This window comes from Motacilla alba, chromosome Z, assembly GCF_015832195.1.
Source record: "Motacilla alba alba isolate MOTALB_02 chromosome Z, Motacilla_alba_V1.0_pri, whole genome shotgun sequence".
NCBI classification, from domain to species: Eukaryota; Metazoa; Chordata; class Aves; order Passeriformes; family Motacillidae; genus Motacilla; species Motacilla alba.
This window is the reverse complement of record NC_052046.1, coordinates 47,525,588-47,551,959: the sequence shown is the minus strand read 5'-3', so window position 1 is coordinate 47,551,959 and position 26,372 is coordinate 47,525,588. Positions and strand designations below refer to the sequence as shown.

The 26,372-nt window shown below is 40.4% G+C and overlaps 1 protein-coding gene across 1 annotated transcript in view; it reads right to left on the bottom strand.

The window, feature by feature from the left end:
• Positions 1 to 14,917, bottom strand: part of LOC119695741 (hippocampus abundant transcript-like protein 1) — a 30,319-nt gene extending 15,402 nt beyond the window's left edge. Inside the window, exons 1-2 of the mRNA XM_038124812.1 lie at positions 14,659 to 14,917; positions 2,917 to 3,012 (exon numbers count right to left, since the gene is read on the bottom strand). Of these exons, the coding sequence (XP_037980740.1) occupies positions 2,917 to 3,012; positions 14,659 to 14,847 (285 nt within the window). The 5' untranslated portion in view covers positions 14,848 to 14,917. The remainder of the gene's footprint in view (positions 1 to 2,916; positions 3,013 to 14,658) is intronic.
• Between the last annotated feature and the right edge of the window lie 11,455 nt (positions 14,918 to 26,372).

Genomic DNA, 26,372 nt, shown 5'->3' with positions numbered 1-26,372 from the left:
TAAAAGTGTCTTCTACCTCTTTTTTGTCATCACGAGATAATGTAAACAAGATTTAATATCTATTTATCGGCATAAATTCCTATTCTGGCAAAGACTGTAATGCAGAGATGGTTGGTTTGGGACACTGCTCAAAAAGAAGACCAATGTAAGCAAAAACCATCTCCAGGCAGTACAAATTACAAAATTTTTATGTAGCTACTTCCTTAAAAAGGTTGACTCAAACACTGTCAATATTTAAGAGTGAAAATGAGATTATGCTGAATTACATTCACAAAGAAAAAACAGTGCTATATTCAAAACTGAACACACAGCAGCTATTAAATACCCATACAGTTAGAAACACTTCCAATTAGTAAGTAGATGCTTATAAATACCAGCAAGAGTTCTGAGTGTTTAAATACAGCTATGAATTCATGTAAGGTGCTTTACCAGCAGTCCTAATTCAAGGGCAAGAATGTTAATCTATGCTAAACAGATTTACCATAAATATGCGAGAGAGTTAAGGGGCCTTACAGGCACTACCATGTTGACTAAAAAAACTTATTGTGAGGTTCAAAACACATATATGCAAAAATTCACGTTCAAACAAAACTCACATTCATCTGCTCCTGATATTTATAGATAAGTACCACCAATTACAAAAATTATTGATATGTATAATGAGAAAGTGACGCTGAAAAGTATCAGCATCATTTTTATAGGAAGATGCAGATTCTCAAATCATAGGTTTAATCAAAGTGGTGGTTCTCTTACTAGTTATAGGTCAGATAATTTTCCTTATTTACAGCACTTTTCCCTCCTGGTACCATCCTTGGATTAGGTATTTAAAACAATTTTTCACCTGTTAGAACACTGATCATACAAATTGAGGAAAAAAAAAAAGATCAGAATTCAAATTACAGATCTAAAAGCAGATGTCTTCTAACTTAAAGAAAAACAAAACAAAAAACCAAAAAACAAAACAAAACAAAAAACCAAAAACAAACAAACAAACAAAAAACCCAACAAAAATAGCGAACTCAGACAGTCAAATCTAATCACCTGTGTGCTGTTTTCTAGTATTTTTTCCTGAGAGGCAACAACTGCTGATATTAAGTTCAAGTTTTTTGATATTAATTTGTTAATTCATAGACAAGAGAAGTGCAAGTTGACAAACTGGTAGAGGGGACTGCTTTATTCAAGTCCTACCAATAGATACATATTCAAAGAAAAATTTTATATATGTGTGTCATTAAGTAATTAATATTGCTGATGATAACTTACTAACATTGGTTACAAGTCCATAAATTAAAAAAATGTCCATAAGCTCTGGGCAGTCTTTGACTAGAATAGCCTTTGTGTTGCTTTATAAACACTTTAAATCTTTTCTTCTCCAAGTATAGTGTCATGTAACAAACAGTACAGCTTTGCTAAAAGATGTCAAAAGAAGTGAAAAAGCAATTTAAAAATTAACTTTAAATAATCTCAGCCATCAAACTATTTCTTTTCATAGTATACAACATTTTAATTAGACTAAAAGTGGACAATGATCTACAAAATCATGAAAAACCCACAAAAAATTGAGTAACCATGAGCTTTGATCAACAGGCCAGACATTTCCATTTCTGCCCTTCCTACCTGACAAACCTGCTTGAGCAGAAGTAGGCAGCTGGCAGTTCAAAGGCTGAACCTTGCTGATAAGCTATCTCTACATGACATCTAGTACTGCTGCCTCATAAGCAGGCCAACATAAGCTACCACAGGTACATCACAAGACAGGTGCAAAGTATCAAACCAGACTTGAAATCCATAAACCGCACAGCAGCAATTCAGTGTTTACAAAGCTGATTACAAATAAAGATGATCACCCTCAACTATGGACCTATTCCAATTGGAGTATACTACTGGGCAACTATTGAAGAACCCACCTAATACACAGTTTTATTAAAACTGGTGGGGGTTTGTAGATCTGTCAGAATTATGATTTGCACATTTATCCCTTTAAATGAGAAGCGTCAAACTTGGGCAAGTTGAAATTGAGCACATTAGTTAAGAAAAAAAAGCAAAGAAAAAAAAATGTAAGAAAGACCACTCAATAAGCTCCCCTATATTTTGACACCAGCAAGACAGGATGAGAGGACAGTCATTTCATGAGACAACTGCTTTATGGAAATGTGTAATAAACTCCTTTATTACTAAGTTATGTTAAGAAGTTCAGCTATTGTCTTTAGTTGGGCAAACACATTCCAAGAATTATGTACATTATCTTACTTGGAGTTTGGAGAAGGAAAAAAATTAACTCTTTCAATCACACAGAACTTTGCTTGCCATGTATTCAAAGCATCTCAAGTATTGGGCAATGAAAATCTGGACTAGTAGACCTCCTGCAACTGCTCACAGGCAGGCCCCACTAAAATGAATGAGATCCATGTCTTCAAGTGAAATGCTTCATATCCTATTACCAAACACTCAAATTATCTGTTCATCTGGAAAATAACCAGAACATAATAAATACTTATGAAATCCATTTCTTACATGAATGCCTTTGCACTTTAAGTTACATGCTGACAAAACAGTCAGCCCATGGGAGAATATATAGTTAATGAAGGGTTACATAGTTTATTCAATTGTTACAATGGGAAGATTATTTGAACAATCAAGTCTTGAAAAAGCCAGAATTTCCAGAGATAATTTAATCAATAGACTAAACTGGTGTTAGTCTAAAAGGCAAACAAGAGTTAAAGAGCAATACAGCAGAATTAATTTATTTTTCTTTATCTTCTAGTCTTTCAGCAGTCCAGATCTCAGCTGCTTAGACCTCTGGAACTGAGGTAGTGAGATATGCATTAATACAATTCAAATTAAACCCTAAATCCCTAGAAATTAGCAAATTAACATTTGTCAGTATCAAGACAACAGCTGATGAATGATACTTACCGTTAGCATTGGCGTTGTCAAGAGCCCCCAGGCAAAGAATTCAAGAAATATGACCACCACTGCATGGTATACACTCGGCCGACCAATACCTTGTTGCTAAGAAAGAAAAACAAATGCCGTGGTTGTACACATCCAGTTCATTACACGTGCAAATGGCTCTTACAAACATGTTTTGAGCATAACCACTTTTCAGCATGACCTACTAACCAAACCCTTGGGAATAACGATAAGCCAAACAAGGGAGGAGAATTTGTTTTGTATTACAAAACAATTTAAGATCTCTAGGGAACTTCAAGTTTGTTCCCTTGAACACCTGCTGACTGAAAAGAATTATTGGCCCTATTCCTGACATTGTCCTGTACTGCTCTCACCTCCAACATGCCTTTGGGCTTTCTCCCATTCAAGCATTATTCACAACCCTTCCACAACAAGGTGACAAATGGTATACCTCTCCCCGCTTCCTCCACAAGTGACAAGACACATCCCCTTCACTAAGATCACAGCACTGCTTCAACAAAACCATGACAATGTACATAATCAGAAGAGCAACAATTTTTGAATTAGAAAATGCCGAAGTATGAGAAAATAAGGAGCTGCTTATGTCATCTGTACAACTGCTTTCTATTGATTGCTGACCAACTGATTCTGTGCTTGTGTCTGCAAATACAGACTGCAGACTGAAGAACTTTTCTACTGGTCAACAAGTAATTCCAGAAAGAATAAGCAAACTATCAAAGTACTCATGATTCTGTGAAACTGCTGCCATTCAAGATCAAAGGACTTGATCCCAGATGAGATTAATGAAATCTTTTTATTTAGATTCAATGGGCAGTCATATTTAACCGGAACTGCTGCTTGCTTTCTTCCTGAAAGAGATTTAAGCAGAGGTGCTGAACAATCTAGTGGGCTTCACTGCATAGACAGCAATTGCTGACAAGAGGAGACTGACAGACGTCATTTAGCTAGACTTCTGTAAAGCTTTCAACACAGCTCCATATGACACCCTTACCTCCAAATAGGAGACACATGCATTTGAAGTGTGAACTATTTGGTGGATAAGGAACTAGCTGGAGGGATGCAGCCAGAGAATTATGGCTCTGTGTTCAGGTGGGGGCTGGTGACAAGCGGTGTCCCTCAGGGCTCTAATGTGGGACCAGTGGTCTTCAATATCTTCACTCATGACACTGACAGTGGGATAGAGTGCAGCTTCAACTGCAGATGACACAAAGTTGTGCAGCACAGCTGACACAATGGAAGGACAGGCTGCCATCCACAGAGAGTGGGATGAACTTGAGAACTGGGCCCACAAGAACCTCATGAAATATAACAGGTCTGGGTGCAAGTTGCTGCACCTGGGTCAGGGCAATCCCAGACATGAACACAGACTGGGAAAAGAATTAGAGAGCAGCCCTGAGGAGGACTTGGGGGTTCTTGTGGATGAAAACTTGGAAATAAGCCAGCAATGTGCACTCACAGCCTAGAAGGCCAACCATATCCTGGGCTGCATTAAAAGAGTAGTCAGCAAGTGAAGGAAGAGGATTTTTGACCCTCTACTGCGTCCTCATGAGGCCCCACCTGTAACACTGTGTCCAGCTCTGGATCCATCAATACAGGAAGGGCATGGATCTGTTACAGCGGGTCCAGAGGAGGAGTGTCTCTCATATGAAGACAGGCTGGGAGTGGTGGGGTTGCTCAGCCTCTAAGAAGAGAAGAGAAGAGAAGGCTCCAGAGAGAGACCTCTGTGGTCTCTCACTGCTTGAAGAGGTCTGTTGAAAAAGAGTGACTTTTAAAAAAGGAACTGACTTTCTACTTCAGTAAAATGTGATAGGAAGAAGGGGGATGGTCTTACATGAAAAAAGGAGAGATTTAGATTAGGTATGAGGAAGAAATTCTTCATTCAACAAACAGCAAAGTACTGCATCAAGTTCTGGACATTTCATACTTGGAAGTATTAAAGGCTAGCTGGATAGGGCCCTGAGCAACTTCTCTAGTGGATGGAATCTTCTCCACTGGTGGAGAGGTTGGAATTAGATGATCTTCGAGGCTCCTTCCAATCAAAAGTATTCCACGATGTTTTAATTTCTGACTACCCCTTGGCATAGTAACTGTTTTACATAGTTTTTGTGTTCCAAAATTACTCTTTGCCTTTCTCCTAGCAACTGTCCCGCAGAAGACTGTTTTTCAGCGTTTCCAGCCAATCCAAGGCCATTTCACTCCAACAGAAGACTGCAATTTAATAATGCAGAATTCAGTTAAAGGGACACTACCCAGTGATAAATATCAACCTGACTTATTTCAGCAAGTGGACACACAGGGCAAGCATGAAACTCAGGATCTCCTACTGAACACAAAATAAGTCAAGATGAAGGTAGAGTACAGACACCTTTGGTGTTTCTCCCCTGCTTAAAAACTTTTGCCCAAATTGATAGAATTTACATGTTTTGAAAATGCTTGCATTACAAGATTCAACCTGTCTGTAGCAAAAACTATGAAGAAATTCCAATTGTTTAAACAGTAAATGCATAGATCTGTAACAATTTTTAGATCCATCAGTTTATCAAAACCTGCAGCAGCAGTGTATTCTAGCTAGTAAGATTCAATTTATTTTCTACATTGCAGCTTGCTTCCAAGCATAACAAATTGAAGAAAACAATTCTCTTTCTCCTGCAAAACAATATCACAGATCAAAGATTATCTCTGGAAGGCTAATAATGTTCAAGAATTATTAACATGCAATTTTTAATTTCTAAATAGCAAAGATTCCAAAGGCTATGGGGGTAAAAAAAAAATCTTCCTCATACAAGAAGTCTGTAAGTACTTCTATATGAGGTAATAGGATAACAATTTTACAAATATTTTTTATCAAGATGTCTGTCAGATAGACTAGCACTTAACACTAATTACACTAAAGTCTGAAGATCCCTGCCACAGCAGTTTCCTCTGAAAAAGGGAAATTTTACAGTAGAGTAGGTAAGGGACTCCCCAGAGATTCCCCTGCCTCTGCTTCACTTCCCTCACAACTTTATACCACTAAGTGTGTTGCTGCATCATAAATATCTGGTCTGCATTTAGCAAACATTTCTCATGCCATGAAAAAATGAAGGTTTTGAGTGTTTGGAGTTTTTTAATAGTGTTTTTATTACATTCAAATTTGATCTGAGACTTATATGCTTTAGCAGAAAGATAATGTACATACACACTCAAAGACAAGCATGGAGATTAAAATAGTCTGCAAATCATTTCTGGCAGTATCACACAGCTTACAGTTAGCAGCACTGACCTACTAAAAAAACCAGAAAACACCACAGCCTTTTGGATTCAAGCCATGACCTGTTAAAAATAAGACAAGCAATCTATGTCAAATATACTAGCACTACAAATACATGATCCACATTGACTGTAGTTGATTTTCTTCCAGTTTTCTTTACAGTGTCCTAAATCTGTAGGTTAATTAAAAATCTTGTGCTAAGGGGTGCATTGGAAAAATAAGATCATGAAACCAGGAAAGTTTACTGACATTATCAAATGGACTGATGAAGACAGTTGCTTCTGAATATTCATCTTTACTGTAGCTCCCAAAAACTCTATCACAGAAGCTTCTGATTTTTAATAAAGCATCAACTTATTTTTTAAAAAAACAAAATAGTCCATGTTTGATCATGTACACAGCCTGGTCCACAGATTTAAAAAAAAAAAATCAACAATAACTCTTTACTCAGTTCAAAATCAAAGTTTTCTAAAACCACTTCATACTTCCCTTTTTCATAAAGCTGTATCAGAACTATTGGATGAGGTTTATTTCTGCATTGAGAAAACACTGCAACAAAACTCCATGCAATCTACACAAAGAACTTCGAATATGCAAAAAATTGTTATAAAACTTGAAACACAAGGACCTTTAGGCTTCTTGAATTAACAATATTAGAACAACCTACTGAATTCCTTATGATTAAAAAGATTTTTAAAGTATTTCAGAAATAGTGCAGATATCGTCAGCACAGAAGTTGTTTGCCTCATTCACTGCCCTCAAAATTTAAAGTGTTTTAAGTAAGTGCCCTCAGGAAAGCCTTAAATTGTTAAGGGCTTATTTTCTACTCACACGGATCATCTTAATGTGACAGAACTGTGTGTGGGCTGCGAAACTATGTATGAACATTGTAACAGACTTCAAATGCAGCTGTTTGTCGAGGTTTTATACTTGCACAATCATTAATGAGCAAAACATTACTTAATCTCAAATGCTTAACAATACAAGTTTTAGGCCATCATTGTAAAATCTGAAGTCCTAAAAGTTCTAACAAAACATCAGTTATTTCTCCAGTTTTATATTTTGTTCCTTCAATGCCTCTTTTCACTGCCCAATTCTGAAAAACCAATTTTTTTCTTCTGCCTTTCTTGGAGTCAGACTAAATCTGAAAGTTAATTTGAAGGAAACTGGGATAACTACCGGGAGGCCATACAATGTTTTTTCAAAGTGAAACAGCCGTTGAACATTAATAAATCCATGAAAGAATGTCAAAATGATAAATACAGCAAGTAATAATTGCTCATAGAAAAGGAGGAGGGAAATGCATTCCAGTATTAGGAACAATACCTTATCTAAGACATTCTGAAGAACAGCTAATACAATTTACCCTAAAATACTCTGCAGCAAAATGCAAGCTTACAGCCAGCCCCAGATCTGTAGAGCGAACCAAGAAGAGGCAGTATTTATTATTCATACAGTTTTTAGATAACTACTTATCTGTTAATTCTAATCTATATTATAATAATTAAAATTGTTTGAATGCCTGCAAAAGCACCTTAGCATCAATTTCAAGAATGCCTTCAGAAATGTTTATTTCCCTGAAGAAATATGCTTTTTTTGAGAGCAAAATCACTTCTCACTGTTCAAATTCTGAAGTCCTCCAAAGCAACTTTTCAATTTTTTTCTATTTCAATGAGGGCCACACAGTCCTGCTAGGCAAATTAAGCAAAATATTCAACTGGATAAATACAGTAGGCTTTTTTTCCTCTCATAAGGGTGAAGAAGTAGAGCTTGACATGAAGGGTTTGTTTCAATATACACCTGGAAAAGCCCTGGGCAACCTGCTCAGGCCTCACAGCTGATCCTGTCCTGAAGAAGACGGTATCTCCCTAAAGTACCTTTCCAGTCATATAATCCTATTATCTTTCAGGCAAATAACAACCAAACTCAAACTGAACTTCTGAATTGACAACAACAGGAACTTGCTTTTGTCCCCCTACACCATCCTCTAGGAAATTCCTTCCCACCAGTCACTAGGGTCCCTCAGGAGAGTCTGCTAGTTGCTTGTTCTACTTGCAGTACAGACATACCCTTGCAAAGAGCACTCACTGTCCTGCAATATGTAAAACAGCAGTCAAATTAATTAGTAGAGTTTAATTTATTTTTTCCTAAGTGCCTACAGAAACATTTTCCACTACAAAAATTAACTGACTCAAATAGCCATTTTTTATACTACCACCTGCACTGCAGTCCACTATGTCAACTCTGATATTTTGAAGAAAAAAAGAACTGAACTAACAGAATCAGTAAAACACTCCATGAAACATGCTTTCTTGTATCAGTCATTCAGATCCTGAAGTTCATGATAAATTATAAAATTCATTCCCTTTACACATTTATTTTCATTACTATTTTGTTAATTTCCTCCAAAATACAAACCCCCAAAATACAACCATTTCAAATGCAAACTTCTCTTGGTATGTCTCACTACAAGACTATTTAATCATTTTAGTTTATTCTTGCACGAGTATTATGCCACCAATCCATCTCACTTCATGATGGATTCTCTTTTTTCCCCACACATATTACCCAGGTAGTTTTCTGGGGATACTGCATGTTTGTCTCTTTCTAGTGACTATTTTCTTTAATTTTCAAACAGAAGCATTTTGGATCCACCTTTATTCCAGCTGTTCGCCACAAATACTCTACTTGCTGGAACTGGCAAAAATTCAGTGCAAAAATACATAGAACACAAATGAAAGTGCTTTCCAATCCAGTACAGCATTTTAGGTATGCCTTGTGAGCTGTAATATACATCATAACTAATTCAGATTATGCACCATCCAAACTTCTATTTCAGCTAGAAAACAAACACCTTAAGCAGATCTGTATCTGGAATGGAAGATCATGACTTTCTCAACAGAAAGCTAGTCTAAATCATATTGCACAGGTCTAGAGTATCAGAACAACAATTCATTCAAAATGGAAAAGCCCGTGAAGATTTTGGAAAAAGAAATTGTGCCTTAAAAAGTTCCTGGAGTTCTCAAAAGCCATAGAGATAAGGCAGATCACATCAAGAAGCCTTCCAAAAATTCAGTACACATACTCAAAGATGCTCACTAAAGGCTCTTAAAGCAAGCAAACGAAGAGAAGAGAAGAGAAGAGAAGAGAAGAGAAGAGAAGAGAAGAGAAGAGAAGAGAAGAGAAGAGAAGAGAAGAGAAGAGAAGAGAAGAGAGGCAAACAAACACAGACACACACAGGAGGAAAAAAAAAACAAACAAAAACACAAAAAAAAACCCTACACACACAAAAACCCCAGGACAATTGAAAAAAAAAATAAACCCACTGCAATCTGTTCATACGGCACAGCAACATTACCAGATGACTCCTACTGCTCTGTCCTAGTGCCTATGTTATTCAACACATTCATAAGCGAGCTGTATAAAAGGATGAAAGTGAAGTGACAAAGTTCATTGATGACAAAAAGCAATTCACTTTGGAAGAGCTACAGGGCAATGTTAAAGAACAACAAAAGTTTGTGGAATACACAGAACAAATAAAATGGCAGATTGAAATTAATGTATATTAATTTAAGCAATGCAAACAAAAATAAATAATTTTAATTCCACATATAAGATGACTACAACATAGGAATGTGATCCTGGAAAAAAAAAGAGTACAATGAAAGAAATGAGTCTAGCATTCAGCAGTGGCTTAGTAACACATGTTCTAAAGAACCTTCCCTGTTAGGAAAAAGATTATCACTATATTACTGCATTAACATGTGATGTGCCTGCCTTCTTCTGATGTTCTGACCATTTTTATTAGCTCTACATAAAAGATCCTCCTCTTATCCCATGACTGTTTCATTCAGAAGCTTTAAGCAATATTCATTGTTGAATAATCTGTTTTACAGAAGCACAAGAGGCCCACAGAAAGAAAAAGAACACTACCAAAGATATGGAAGAATGCTGAAGCAGCTTCCTCCAAACTGCCATAAAAATATTTGCAGAAAGGTACAAATGGGATTCATTGAACTGAGAGTGACATGACATAAAGGGTGTTAAAAAATTTGCCACTACCTCCTTACACTAAAATACAAGAAAATAAGTGGCACTTTATACAATCTAATCTTGAGGTCTAAAATGTCTTGCGACACTGTATTTCCTCCTGGGAACACATTCCTGTTTCAGTTTAAGACTAGACAAATTTAGAAGCAGGAATCTTCTAAGGCACTTAAAACATGAAGACCATTTCTGGTTCAGTCTTCATACCTGAAGCCGCTGAGGTAGGAAGACCACCCAAGAAATCAACTGCTGTACATCCTGCCACATTCTGAAAGCTCCGCTCTAGACAGTACCTCATTGCTTAACTAAAATACTTCATACAGAAGTAACATATAACCAGCATATTACACTACAGCAAGTTGAAAGCCAATTTATCTGTTTAAGTTCTCTTCATAAAACTTAGAAATATGTACAACACTGAGAAATTCCTCTAAAAAGCCCTGGCTGCTTAACTAGTACACATGCTTCTCCATAGTGCAGATAGTTACTCAAACTCCTTGTCCAGCATGCTAGGTTTGGATCTTCATGACTAATTATATAACTATGGTAGTTTAAGTCTTTACCAATCTAGCCGACAGTGCTTCTCTTGGAATGCAACATCATCCACACTGATAGAACCCAGAGCATCAGTAACAGTAGACTTGTAACAGCAGAAGTGCCCTCTCAGCAAAAATATAAACCAGAGTGAATTGTTTTTAAACAGAACAGCTAAATATTCCTGGTAACAGTTCAGACTTAATGTCAATCTAACAGGATGGGAAGATTCAAAGTGACATTGGCAATCTTGAGAATGTAATATTGTTCTTCTCTAATTATTCAGATTTAACAGTAAAAATAACCTGTGTGGGAGAAACTGTGCTCCACAAAGGACTTGACAACCGACAAATGAACTATGTTTTTACCACTAGCAATACAAATTAAATTCTACAAGCAAGAAATTTAAGAAACCAGCTTACTGAATTCAGACCTTTTTCAGTAAAGTCTAGTAACATTAAATCATGCTGTCTTAGTTTTACTGTGTTGTATTTTTTATGGAGTATAGAAAAGAAAAATGCTAACACTAAGGGCAAGAACATGTAATTCTTTGGGTATGTACAGTTGTGCTTCACGATGTAAACCAATATAAAATTTAAATAATAAAGGCTGGCAAAATTCCGAGATGTACAGTTCAGAATGTTTATATTATCTTTCCAAAATATATAAAGGTCTTGGGCTTTATAATAGCTTACGCATTTTGCAGTGTCCAAGAACATGAAACTAACATCTGATTAATTCTCAAAGAGGTACATATGTGTGACTTCTTTTTTCATACTCTATTTAGGACTTCTTCCACAAAAGCACTTTATTTAAACAGTATGACACTATTTTGCTGAAAAGTTTCCTTAGTGTGACATTTTACTGGCAACCGGTTGCCAGAAATGAAGTGCGTACTGCAAATATTCTGAATGCCACGTTAAGCTTTATACTACCAGCATTCATAATTCAGATGTAATAAGATTGCACAAGAGCTAACAAAATGTCCCATGGCATCATTTACTTAAATTTCTGAGGCTCACTGAAGTCATGGTAATACAGCCAAGAAAAATTATTTAATTCCGTTGGAATTTAGTTAAACATACTATTGTTCTTATTAATTTTGAGAAAGTAACTCAATTCATAAGAAGTCATTTGTTCAGCATTTGTATTTCAGCTCTTCGATTCAGTGAAGCCAATGCATTCAGCAAGGTGAAGTTAGTTACAGCTACACCCAAACACAGAAGCTTCTTACACCCAACCTGGAGGGGTAAAAGGAGAAAACCTTGCAAAACATGACAGACTTGGTCATACTCTTCCACTTTGTCTTACAGATCTGATGTGAAGAAAGAGTAAAACTAAAAATGAAAAATTAAGACAAAGAAGCAGCTCACAAAAATTTCACTTCTGCATTTATTTCTTCAGCAGCAGTTCAAGCAGCAAGCTTCCTCTTCCAAATGCCAGGGATGCACTATCACTGAAATCAAACAGATCTCTGCAACTACATCTAAAGCCATGATCCAGCCCCTCATATTTTATTGTGAATAAGCTCTTTCAATAAAGTCTAGGCAGAGAGAGTTGCAGCAATATGACAACCATGTGAGAATCACAGGGATGTGCAGGAACAGCAATTACAAAACAGACTGTTCAGTCAGGAACAGATGCAGACCCTAACATGATATAACTGCGCTACTGAGATAAGGCTAGAGCCCCACGCAAGTCTGTCTCGCATGAGATGCTTTAGAGGATCACAAAGTCCTCCAAGGGCATAACTAAGAGGGAAGGGACAAAAAGTACACTCAGAAAACCAAACCTCATCATTTTACAAAATTAAGAATGTACGTCATTGTGAAGCTAAATTTTCAAACTCATAGAAAAGCATATAGTAAGGACTCAAAAGCCTTTTTTAACAATTAATCCAACTTTATCAGACATTCCATCCATTAATAAAAAAATGGATTAGCGCCTTTTTCAGTTATGGATTTAATTTCCATTTGAGTTTTAATTTTCAAAATTAGAGAAAGAAATCAGGTCTTTGATTTCTTTTTAAATTTCCCTACCTGTACCTTCCATTTCTAGCCTCTGTTCATACATCAAAAAATTCAACTATTTTTCTTCTATATAGCTAGGAGATCAATCCTCTGTTTCTTTCACCACATCTTCCGAGCTGATAAAACTGAAACCTTCTGTTTCTTAACTAAAACATTAACTTTTCAAAACTCTTTCAGAGATATTTGTGTAGTCTGACTTCAGATCGGGCTACTGCATTCCATATACACTAGACTCCCTAATGGGAGATATTGTACACAAACCTGAACAGCAATTCTACCATACAGCAAATATCACCTGCACTTCTTGATGAGTCCAACCTGCTTTTAGAAGGGCATAATAATTTCTAAAAGACAATTGAAAGACTCAAATACAGAAGTGATACACTATAAGAAAGTATGAAGCAGTCATTTTGGAATTAACTTACATAAAATAAAGTACTTTACTAATGAATTCCACAAAACAACATTTTTCTACATCTACTCTGCATTAATCATCTACTAACAGTACCTTAAGATCTTCATCAAATACAAGATAGAATGTATGTGCATCAAACAGATGGTATCAAGATTTTTTTTTAAATATTCTTGAGCTCTAGCCATGATATGACATTAATGCTACACTGTTAATGTACTAAATATAACAGCTAAAAATACTTCTTCACCTTCACATAAAACAGCCCATTATCTTTTCTCTGATAGCACAGATGCTTATCTGTGGGAGGACATGTAACACACAAAGGAGGTGCTGACTCCCTGACACAAACCTAGCACTTTTTTATAACTTTTGGCATATGCAAAACTTTCAGCATACTCAACTTTATGGGCAAACTAATACTAAATTATTCAGGAACACATGAACATAAATATACCTCAAGAAAAGTTATTAACAGTTTGCAATTCAGACGCAAAAAAAAAAAAAAAAAAAAAAAAAAAAGTATGTGATTTCAATTTGCTGAAAAAGATTTGGCATGGTAAGGCATTGCCTTATTTTGCACCTGAACCCCTTCAAAAACTGTTTGTGCCAGAATCACCTGTTCTATTACTCTGTGCCTTCCCCTGGGTTCTTCTACTCCACCTTGACCTCTGGGTTAACTCCCAACAAAACAGGATGAGCCAGTACCATCCTTCCTGAAACAAGTCACCAGTCCATCTACTGCAGAAAGCTCAAGGGATGTGATCTCTGATCTGGTTTTAAGGCACCTTGTGAGCACACGGCTTGACGTACTGACAGAAAGGCTTAAGACTTTTTCTTCAGAAAGCCATTAGGCACGGCTACCACATTTACAAACGCAGCTTTGCAGCGAGGGCACGGATCACTCGCTCCCTTCCAGCTCCTTTTTTTGCACAAGATCTCAGTGCTTCGTGTGAAGAGACGAAACAGAAAGCATACTTACAAAAACTGCATACGGTAACCCCGTGCGTTAGGTTCAACAAGGAGCACCTTCACGAGCTCCTACGGAAAAATAAGTTTGACCTTCCTGGCACCTCGGATTCATATATTTTAAAAGAAAACTTATTTACAGCCACCTGCTCACAGGTGCTGTTACTCAGGTCACTCCGCCCGGGACAAACCCGTGAAGAATGTGGCGGGGCTGTCAGGGACGGGCAGGGCAAGGTAGGGCAGGGTCCACCCGAAGAACCCGCCGCACCTCAACTTCCATAAGACATCCAGGGGCAGGACGCTCCAGGAAACATCTCGGCAGGCAGCTGAGGGGGAGCTACTCCTCACGGCCGGGCCGGGCGCTGATACCCACGGGCTGCCCGGCCCAGCCCGCAACGCACGGCCTCCCTCAGGGCCGGCAGGATCCGCACGCAGCCGCCGCCGCCACCTCCGCGGAGCCCCCGCTCCCGCCGTGCACTCACCGCGCCACAGCCGCCCGCCGTCAGGCCGATCCTCTTTCCCAGCATGATGCAGCCGCCCCACCTGGCGCCGTCGCCGCCCTCCCACGACGGCTGCGACGGCGACGACGGCGACGACGGTGGCGGCGGCTCCTCCTCCTTTGCCGCCCGGTCCCGGGCTGGCGGCGGCTCCGGCTCCGGCTCGGGGCTCATGTCGCTCCCACCATGGCCCCTCCCGGAGCAGCCGGGCCGGGCCGGCGGCTGCAGCGGCCGCCTCCGCCGGGCTCACGTGACCGCGCGGCCTCGCCCTCCTCGCGCCGAACCGCCCCCGCCGCTGAGGCGGATTCGAACGGCGGCGCGCGCGGCTGCCGGCTTCCCTCAGGGAATCGGGGTCAGTGAGGTTGGAAGGGGTTTCTGAGGTCATCGAGTCCAACCTACGACCGAACACCACCTTGTCACCAAGACCATGGCAGTGGGTGCCACATCTGCTCTTCGCTTGAACCCCTCCAGAGTCCGCGACTCCGCCACTTCCCTGCGCAGCCCATTCCAGCGTCCAGTCATCCGTTTCTGTGAAGAATTCTTCCCAATGTCCAACCTAAACGTGTCCCGGCAAAGCTGAAGCCCGTGTCCTCTTGACTTGTCACTGGCTGCCTGGGAAAGACGCCGACCCCCACCTGGCTACACCCTCCTTTCAGGGGGTTGTAGAGAGTGATCAAGTCGCCCCTGAACCTCCTTTTCTCCCGGCTAAACACCCCCAGCTCACTCAGTCAATACCAAGTTACTGTGAACTAAATGGATGCACAAAATTATTTTTCTTATTATATTAGGGATTAGTAAATCAACATATTTTTTTTACATTTCCTTGCCAGCCCAAGCCAACTGCACAACTACTGCATGTAGAATTTAGCGCTTGCTTTCCACTTTTTTTTCGGTTTTAGTAGCCTAGAAGCTCTTACAGAACTTTTCATTTCTTCAAAAATAATCACCATGAAATATAGCAATATTTTTGCTCTTTTAATGACTTAAAGGCTTTCTACTGACTTGATAGGCAAAGAATTTTTCCCTGTACAGTTTTCAGTGTTGGTTTTTGTTGTTGGTTTGTTTTGGTTTTTGTATTGATGCTTTCAAGGGATGAGAACTTTTCAAATTCAGCTTCCTCAGTCAGAAAGGTATGAATTTATAAACTTGATGTATCAGCAAGAAGCCTGTCTACCACGTAAGGTTCATGTAAAATGTATTACTTAAATTCATCATTGTATTTTAAAAATTTCACCATTGAAATATTTACATATATCAGTAAAGTATTTGCTCTACTTTATATAAAAACCACTATCAAATGATCAGCTGTAATGGCTATTGATTTGGTCTCAACAGACCCGTCAACTACTTTATGTCCTTGTTGCATACAGAATTTGAAGTCAGAATAGTTTTGTTCACATTCTGAGCTACAGATATAATCCCTATTAGGAGCTGGTTATCCAATTAAGTGGAAACAAGGCAAAGGAATAAATACTGAGTTTATGAAGAGATGTTATTGGTACAGTTCCTCCCAGTTCTGTGCTTTATGCTTTTTAGAGTATTCTTAGCAATATTTTTAAGCTATCCGCATGGGTCATTAATAACAAAGATATAGAGTTTATTAGAGAATGCTATTCAGCTTAATCAAAACTATAAAAAGTTGTAAAAATACAATGAACTTGAATGACTGTTGAAATGTCAGCTGAAAGTGAAGATAGGTCGTCCTGGGGAAAAGAATTCTGATTAGTCATTGAGTTTGTAGACTTCTAATTTACTTAGTCTATTTCTACTTTAAAAAGATACTAGAAACTGCGTAGATTGTTCTTATATCTGAGATAGTTCTTATATCTGGCAGTAGCTAGTCGCCTGCTAAGAGATAATAAAAATATTCTCTGAAATTTAAAACTGTACTTTACCTAAGCTTAGGTACCTGCAAGTTTTTTATTGTATTTTAATCCATTTTTTGTAGTTCATGGAGTTAAATTGCCTGTTTTATTGAAGAGAACGTGTAAAATGTTTACAAAATATTCATGGTAAAAATATGAACCAGATCTAACAGTTTTTTCCCACATAGTTTAGTGAGGTTTTGTGAAGAGTGAACCACCTGCAACACTGTTTGAACAAAGTATCTTTAAACAGAAGAATGAAGTCCCAGATAAACAAAATTGTCTGAAGGTGAATCATATGTTGATGTCAATAAATCATGGCCAAGAGTATCCTGAGGAAGATGGCCTTGGGATGGCTTGATGCCTGAGGTGCTGTCCCTACATTCATCTATGCCATGCCACCCTGTGCTGCTCTCTCAGACTGACACTGCTGGTGCTCGGAGCAGTCATCTCCAGGCTCTGGCACAGTGCTGGCAGCCAGGCACTGCTGCTGTCATGGAGCTCAGGTGCCAACAAACACCTGCACACAGTCCCAAGTGCCCTCCTGAGCAGGGAGCGCTGCTGCTGTCAAGGCAGCAGGGCGTTAATGCTGAGGGGCTGTATGGCACTGAGGGCTCTCCCCAGGGAGTGGTAGATATGGTCTGTGGCCAGCATTGGTGAGCATGATGCTGCTGGCCTGAGCTGGATGCTGCTCTGTGGGACACCTGGGCCAAGCCTGCCTTTGCTGGGGCAATGCCTAACTCTTGGATGTGGCTGGGTCATCCTTTGTGTCCTTGTGACCACCCACAGCAGGGATATGCTCTGAGGGTTGCTACTGTACTGCCTCTCTGTGGGAGACCGAACCAAATTGAGGCCTCTGGATAATGACTCATAACATTCCCCATTTGTGGAAACCACAGAGCTTTGTTGAAGCCCAGCTTGAAGATGGAAGGGTTGAGCTTTGACTGTGTAGTAGCTAACCTCTGATGTGATAAGACAGAGAGTCACTGATAGGCTGTGAGCGAGATAGGAAATAATCCTGTCAGGGATGGGGCCTCTTGTCATGCTGAGTTGACCTCTCTTGCACAAACCATGATCCCCATCAGGGCCCCTGCTCCTCCCCTTACTTTCCCCTTCCCTCCTTCCTCTCTCACCACCCCCATCCACACCACCCCAAGGACCAGGAAGTTCATATGCGGCCTGAGGCTCATATGGCTGATGGGCCATAATGGGCCTAATTGGCTCAACTGCCAACTCTGTTGTCTTGGAGGCCCCTGCTGTCTTGGGCAGCTTTGTTTTCTCTGAAGGTGTCAAGGGCACCCAAAGTGTCCAGTGATCCACAAAATGACAGGAAGCTCCCTGACCTGGAGGCAGGCACCTGGGCACCTGGATGTTCCAACCTGAACCTGACCTGAACCAAATAGATTTTGTGCTCAGCAGATTTTCCTGGGGATTTTTCCCCACTGGTTTTTTTTGGTACTTCTCCCAGCAGCCAACAGATCAGTTCTGCAACCACCACTTTGACTGAGATTGCTCAGCAACCAAGTCTTCGTGAAAGGCCTATGGGTGGTGAGAGTTTCACACTCTTATTCTGTCCCTTCTTTTTTTGTTTCGTTCTTTACACTCTTGTGCTTTCTCTTTCTTTTCCCTTGTGCATGTCCTTGGGTGATGTCGCATTTTTATATTGCAATGCTTCCTTGTTGTTATATTACTAGAGATAATACTAACCAAAACTGCTACATACCTGTTTTCCTTTGCAACTGAATTGCTCTATGTTATAAATGGGTAATGTGATAGTTCGCTCTCACAATTAATATGATGAATATTATGTGTATGTTAAAAAAAGTTTTATAGATGCATAGTTATGTTATTTGTATATGTTCTCCCTGTAGTCCTCTTTCCCTTCCCGCCTTGTATTATTGTCACTAGTTGGGGCATTTAGGAGAGGGAGAGCTTGTTACTAGGACACACAGCATGACAACACCTGACCTCCAATCAAATTGTAAGAAAGTGATCTCTACTGATGGACAGCAGAGAAGGAGTTGACTGACAAGACTTTGGGAGGGGCCAAGGGTATAAAAAGCAAAGAATCCATTTTGTAGACAAGCACATGGCTGCTGGTCACTGCTGTTAAGGTTTAATAAACCTTTGACATTTTAAGAGTAAGCATTGTTTCTCACATTCTGTAGTAAACCCTACATGTGTATATTTACAAACACCAATTATTCAGTGGCATTTCACCACAAAGGATCTTCTAACAAGAACTTGGGTTGTCCTTCTCTTCTGCAGCACTTATAACTCTCTCCTAATGCTTCTGTGCATTGTCTTTATGCTGAAACAGGTCTTGGCCACTGTGGTCTTCCAACACATATCAGGACACCTGGCTTTTGCTGTAGTCTTCCCACTCTTCAAGGGCACTGGACATTTTTGGTTCTCTTCAGACCTCTCATAGGACAGCTTTTTATCAATATTGCCTTCTGAATCCTCCTCCTCAGCCATGGTCCCTGGCTCACTAGAGACATGGGCTTCAACATGCTCCACCTTCTGCATGCTCTGGGTGGTCTCTGTCCCCTCCAGGCTTGTCAGCTCCAGCTGTCTAAGATCAAGAAATGTATTCACCTGGTAGATGAGAATGGAGAGAGGGAGGAATTCTTGAAGGGTTGTTCCTGATGTTCTTTACACTGAGGCTGGAAGAGCACTTGGAATAGGCTGCCCAGAGAGGTCATAGAGACCTCTCTCAGGAGACATTCCAAATCCACCTGTATACATTCCTCTGTAACCTTCTCTAGGTGACCCTGCCTTTGCAGGGCAGTTGGACTAGTTGACCTCCAGAGGTCATTTCCAACTATTTTGTGATTCCGTGATTTGTATGGTTTGCCTAGCTCCCATCAGCAAATGTCTGCTGGGGACGTGGCAGTGGTGGCCGCTGGGACAGGAGATGATGGGACGGCAGCCATGTGGCACTGCAGCTGGCCCCAAGAATTGAAAGGCTCATTCCCCTTTTCCATGCCATCCCATCTTGTCCTTGGCACTCACCTGCCTGGGTCTGTCATTTAGCTGCCAAGACTGTGTCAGGGAGGCAAGCTGTCCTCACCCTCCTGCTGCAGGAGCTCCTTCTCCAGAGTGTCCTGCTGCCACTACAGGGTAACTTTGCTCCACTGAGCCCTCTGCCGGGGCCAGGCCCAGCTGCTCCTCTGCAGAGCCTTCATCTGCAGGCTGGGCAATCTTCTGGGAGGCTGGAAATGGTGTTCTCTTCTCCAAAAGGATGTCCATTGATCTCTTTGGCATCCACTGCCACAGATCTGCCAGGGGCATCCAGGGAAGATGCTGTCTCCTGAAGAATCTGCTCTCCCGAGAGTGGGCATCCAAGGGCTCTACGTTCTTTCAATGCTCTCACAAGCCAGGTCAAGGCCCTAGAGCTTCACAGTGGTCTCTGGGCATTACAGAGTCCTGGCAGCTGACCGCAGCAGCCGCTCCCAATGCAGGTGTTCAGTGACACTAAATCCCAGATATTGTGTCTGATAACTGTTGCCACAGCACCCAATCCATCAAAACCACCAAAGTTCCCTATTTGTCATTTTCACAATATGGGAGATAATGCCATCTTGAATAGGAAATCGTGCTGCCAGCTACTTTTAGAAGTACAGAGAGGATCAAGGTGAACATGACCTCTTGCAGTGGAGTATAGCAGCTGTGCAAATTGGCTGCTGGGAAACTTGACTGCTGCCATCTTACTTGATGGAGGGGTTTTACCAACCTTATTTGGAGCACCTTTTAAAAAGGTTGGAGGTTTTTTAATGAAATCCTAAATTCTTAAATATATTAATCATGAAGAACATTAGTTTTAGGCATTGAATGGTTTTGGTTTCATAAAAAATTTAACATATATGTAGCCGCACAAGTGAGCAGACAAGAAATAGAAATCTACAGACCTTCCACTCTTTAAAGAAGGACAGGAAAGCTGATTTACCTGTGATTAATGGAAATTAGCTTCCATGTGAAAGAAGCTGTTGCCTTTCTGATTGCAAAGGCGTGCGACCTGGTTCCGATGAAACAGCACGAGGACCTACTCCTCACGGTCGCTCGGGCCATTAACAAGACGCTAACACCAATGTGGTGGACGGTTAAAGGCATTTATTGCTTCATCTCGTGGGGTTATATACTCTAGGGTACTTCACTACGTCAGGAGGGGGTCTTGCAACACTTCCTGGGTTAGTAGAGTGGAAAGTTACTAGCCATGTTAGTGGGGGCTACACATTCTAAGGGTGATGGCTTATCTTAGGGGATTAGGGAAGAGACATTCCTGTAACTTTCCGTAACAGCCCGAAATCTTCCGAGCGCCTTTCCCTACCTACTACAAGAAGCCTTGCTCTCTCAAAGATTTTCATGCTTGTTTGAGGTACACAGTGCAACTGTGGTCATAGCCAAGTTGGACATGCTGCGTATGGCCTGTCTCTGAGCATGTCCAATTGTTTTGGCATTCAGTGAGAATGTGTGCTGAAGTTGCACTGGGATTGGATTCATGCAATTGTTTTAGTGAGGTTAAAAGGAGATTTGGATCAAATATTCTCCATTTGAAAGTAGTATTTTTTGGAGGTAGAAATTGCTAGCTGTTGTGTAGAGAAAAATGTTTTATATGTAAAGAGAATTTTTTTTTTATTATTTCAATGACATGTTTCTAAAACTTTGTTGGTGTTATGTCATGTATTAATATTCATGGAAGAGTTTACAGAAGTTTAATACCTGTATTTGGACACTTGCTTGTTGTTACACATCTTCCCTCTTATTTTAATACAGAAAAGAGAGAAATCTCCCTTCCAAATCAGTTTTTACATTTACACAGGAAACTGCTTCCAATATCTTAGTCTTCTGGTTTCAGAGATCTTATGGTGTCACACAGGAATAAAAGTAAAGCTGCTGCCTTCAACCTGGAAATGTCCTAGCACGGACAGAGAGAATAAAGCAAGAGCAGCACAAGCTGGTCAGATTGACCTCTCTCCTCCTGATAAGGACACTAGAGCAGCACTTTACTCACTCAGAAAGAATAGTAGTACAGTACAACCTTTACTCTTATCAAGTACCCCAGAACACAACTGCTTAGCTTTGGAGAAATAAATAAAGGATGTAACTTAGGGAAACAGAAGTCATGCAAAATGCTAGCAGGATGCCAGCTTAGCTCTGTAAGTCTGACAAAGTAGAAGTTATGCAAAACATAGCATGTGCTTAAAAGCAGGGAGTAGAGGAACAGCCGCCTGAAAAGGACACTGAATGTTGAAGACAGATCCCAGAGAATCATATAAGGACATCCAATAACAGGTGTGACTATGTCAAATAAAGTCAAGGAGGTGGGGATAGCTAATGAATATGCAATCAGCGTGTATTATAAAATCTCTGCTCATCCAATACTTGAACGGAGGAAGGATCCCCCAGGTGAGTAATGTGCTGCAATAAAGAATTCTTGCTTTCTAATACTCAAAACTGTATTTGAAAATTTTTATCTGGCTGATTTTGGCATCACCGGGAAACTCCTTGTGGGTAGGTGAGGCAATGGTGCTATGGCAGCTGGGTGAACTGTGCTGCTTCAGAGCTGCTGATTAATCCCATCCCACCCCATCCCATCCCATCCCATCCCTTCTATCCCAGGAGGCTGTGCATGGCTCTTACTGCCATTTGGGATGTCCTGTGTAAGATGAGCTTATAGTCAGCAAGGGCACAGCCAGTGAACTCTTGCAGGCTGGAAGCTGACATGTCTGTGTGTGTGGTTTGCAGTTGGGTTAGATTTTTCAGGTACGGTTTGGTTGTTCATTTGTTTTTTTTTAATATTGCAGAGTAGTCATAAATATACTGTTGAATATTTAATTTACAGTTGTGTAATTTTACAACTGTGTTATTAGGAACCTAAGAACTGCATGGATCCATTGGGAGGAAATTATGTTTCACCAAATCTGATAGTCTTCTATGATGATATGGCAGATGGGTTGACAAGAGGAAAGCAGTGGATGTAGTCTGCCTTGACTTCAGCAAAGCTTTTCATAGTGCCTCCCATAACATCCTCATAGGTAAGATCAGAAAATGTGGGCTAGATGAATGGACAGTGAGGTGGATTAAGAACTGGCTAAATGGCAGAGCTCAGAAGATTGTGATCAGTGGAGTACCATCCAGTGGGAGGCCTGCAGACAGTGATTTTCTCCTGGGATCAATACTGAGTCCAGTCTTGCTGCACCACTGGAGTGGATGGCTAGCTCAGTCCTCACTACGACGAGCGGGTATCCCTAGGAGTTAAAGAGGCAAAGAGGCAAGAGAGGCTTCTGTATGAGTCTTTAATATCTAGAGGATCTAGGGACAGAAGACCCCAAACACATCTGTGTAGTAATTTATAAGCTGGGGAGGTTCAATGGGGGGGTACAAACAATCAACTAATTAGGGTAGTACAGGGGAGGAGATTAAGGCAGGATGGAATTAACAAAACCCAATGAGGGGATGATAGGAGAGGGGATAATTCACATAAACCAGTGGGGCATTGAGGAACATAATATGGACACAAAACCTTCTAAAAGAATGGGTAGGTGTGAGGAAGGTATGAGGAGGAATGGGTAGGTATGACAACTAAGGGGAAGAGAGTAACAGAACTTTATACAGTCAGTTTTTTGAATTGACATGAAACTAGGAGGGGGTAACTTTAAGAATGAACCATTAGTACTCTGAGAGGAGGATAAAAAGATGACACATTATGATCAACTCCGAGGGAAATAAACGTAATAAATGCACCACGACACAGTCTCACTCAACTTGTTTATCAACAACCTCAAGAAGGGGATAGAGTGTACGCTCAGCATGTTTGATGATGGTACAAAACTGAGGAAGTGGCACAACTCAAGGTTATGCTGCCATTCAGCAAGACCTTAATAGATTGGAGAGCTGGGTGGAGAGACGCCTGATGAAGTTCAACAAGGGCAAGTGTAGGGTCCTATACCTGGGGACGAATAACCTCAAATGCCAGCAGCTCTGCAGAAGAGAACAGCTCTGCAGAAAAGGCTGTCTGCAAGAAAAGGACTTGAGAGTCTTGGTGGATCATATGTTGACTGTCACCTGGCAGTGCCCTTATGGCCAGGAGGGCCAAGGATATCTTCGGGTGCATTGGGAAGAGTATGGCCAACAGGTGTTATGATTCAATGGATGTTGAAGTCCCCTGCCCAAATTAAGGTGCAAAGGAGACCAAATATGCAACATGATCAGTTCAACAGTACAGGCTCTGTTTTGCAAAATTGCTTGTATAACAAAAAGAGAGAGAGAGAGAAGGAGAGAGATAGTGCAAGTAGAAGATTGTTACCACCATGGATGTGGGATTATTGCATCAGTCATTCAGTGCCCTGGGCATCTTCTGGTGCTGGGTACCCACCCCCTGGCTCATTCCCTGAGTAATTTTTATATAGTCCCTTATTTGCGCAAGAAGCAAAGGTAGGAGTGGCTTTCAGTTCCTCATTAGTAGGAGTAACTATCAATTCCTCATTAGCATGAGAGGGAGAGGAGGAATGGCTTTGGCTATCACTCATGCTCAAGCTTTAATTCAGTGGTCATTGAGGTTTACTCTGGAGGTTATGTAGCATTCTGCTGTAGAACGTTGCAGTGAAAAGTATCGGTTTCCGTCCTGCCTAGGCGAAGACAGAACAGAAACTATTTCTTTTGCTGTTTGTGCTTAGGGACTACTAATGTCTTCTGCAACAAGTTTTACAACCGAGTGTTTGTTTAAGCGTTATACTACAAATGTCCTTAACTCTTTCCTTACTGCAGACCAAAGGAGGTGATCCTGCCCCTCTACTTGGCCCTGGTGAGGCCGCATCTGAGTACTTTGTCCAGTTCTGGGCTCCTCAATACAAGAGAGACATGGAGCTGTTGGAGAGGGTCCAATAGAGGCCACAAAGATGATTTAGGGACTGGAGCATGTCTATCATGAGAAGAGACTGCAGGAACTGGGCTTGTTTATTCTACAGAAGACTGAGAAGACTCCTCATTAATGCATACAAATGTCTCAAAGGCAGGTGTCAGGAGGATGATGCCATACTTTTAGCAGTGTCCAGTGACAGGACACAGAGCAATGGTCTTAGACAAAAAAAACCAAGAAGTGTTACCTCAACATGAGGAAGAAATTCTTTACATTGAAGCCGGCAGAGCTCTTGGAACAAGCTGCCCAAAAGGTCATAGACTCCCTCTCTGGAAAGATTCCAAATCCAAGGAATACTTGGATGTATTCCTCTGTAACCTGTGACCCTGCCTCAGGGCAGTTGGACTACATGACCTCCAAAGATCACTTCCAACTCTAACAGTTCTGCAGTTCTGTGATTCTATGATTCTGAATGCTCAAAAGTGTTTGAAAATGAAAATAGACCTTTTTAAAATAATGGGAAATAGCTAGATAAAAAAGAAGGTGAAAATACTACGCTATGTCATGAATCCATGAAGTCCTTCTGCTGTTGTATCCCAATCTCAAAAAAGTAATTAACAAAAGAGTCAGGGAATGACTTTCATATATGAGAGATAGAGATGGAAGGGAATGATACAATAGCAGTTTTGGAATCCTGACTGGAATGGAGAAAGTGCTGTCATTGCTTGATATTCTGTTAGGAAGGAAAAGGAAGCATTCAATGGGATTAAAAAGAAAAGTTTAAAACCAATAGAAGCAAGTGTTTTTCTAGTCAAATTGCAACTAAATCATTAAACTCATTTCTACAGGATATTTTGATTAAAAAACTACAAATGGTTTAAAAGATAATTACACAGGTTGATGGAATAAAACTCTATTAAGTTATTATAAGCTATTAACCAGCACAATGTCTTCCAAGCTATTGGCTGCAGAAAGGTAGGTGAGTTTGTCAGAGTCCCTTTGCTGTTGATTGTGTTTTCCACTATTTGCATAAGTATATGCTGTCTTCAAACAAGGGTAGATGGAAGTTTGATAGTAAGTAGCTCTACATATCTGCTCTTCAGTTTTAAGTCTCAAGTCTTGACAGTCTTACAGACTCAGAGACTTTGAAACAGAAACCACAATTGCACTGTCTGACCAACTTTCCAAGTATGCAGTGGCTGGTCTGAAAAAAGTATAACTGCCCCATTTGTTTCACTGGATGTGCTCTTTTGAAAATTGGTGATGAATTGTATGTCAGTGCTGATAACCATAATTACTGATCAAATGAATACCAAAGATTACAGAATCATTTGAATGCAGAAGATGATGTTGTTTGGGTCAACAGAGTTTGCGAAAGCAATCCCTGTAGCTTCTGAGAGTGCTTTGTCTCGGCAGGGTGCTGATGAAGATAGCCTTACTCAGTAAGCTGTCAATAAAACAACGGGAAGGCTTCTGTCAATGGCACAATAATGTGTGCAAGAGGTGGGCCGGCTTATATTCTGCAGCACAGGAACTTGTCATGGTGTCTACCCTGAGTCTGAGCTGTAGGTTACAGTAATGTGATGAACTATATGTACCAGGGACCAGAAACAGCCTCCACTCTCTCCCTTCTCTATACGTCATCATTCCCAGTGAGAAGAGTTTAGAACCAATAAGCCATCTTCCTCCTCAATTTCTTTGTGTCATTAAAGACAAGGAACGAAACCAGTGGAATAAGTTCATATGTGAGTGCTGCAAGAATTAATTACTGTTTTGGTTAAATTCACCATATCCTAGTCCCCAACATTCACTACAGTACCATTCCATTCTTTTATGTTCTTGGGTCCCCCTGTGGTTTATTAATTTCAATGAGGGAAGACAACTTTGAAGGAAATTCATGCAGGCGAGGTACTCTGAGGACCATTGACCAACACTATTTCTACATTGTACTTTTCCACTTATAATAAAATATC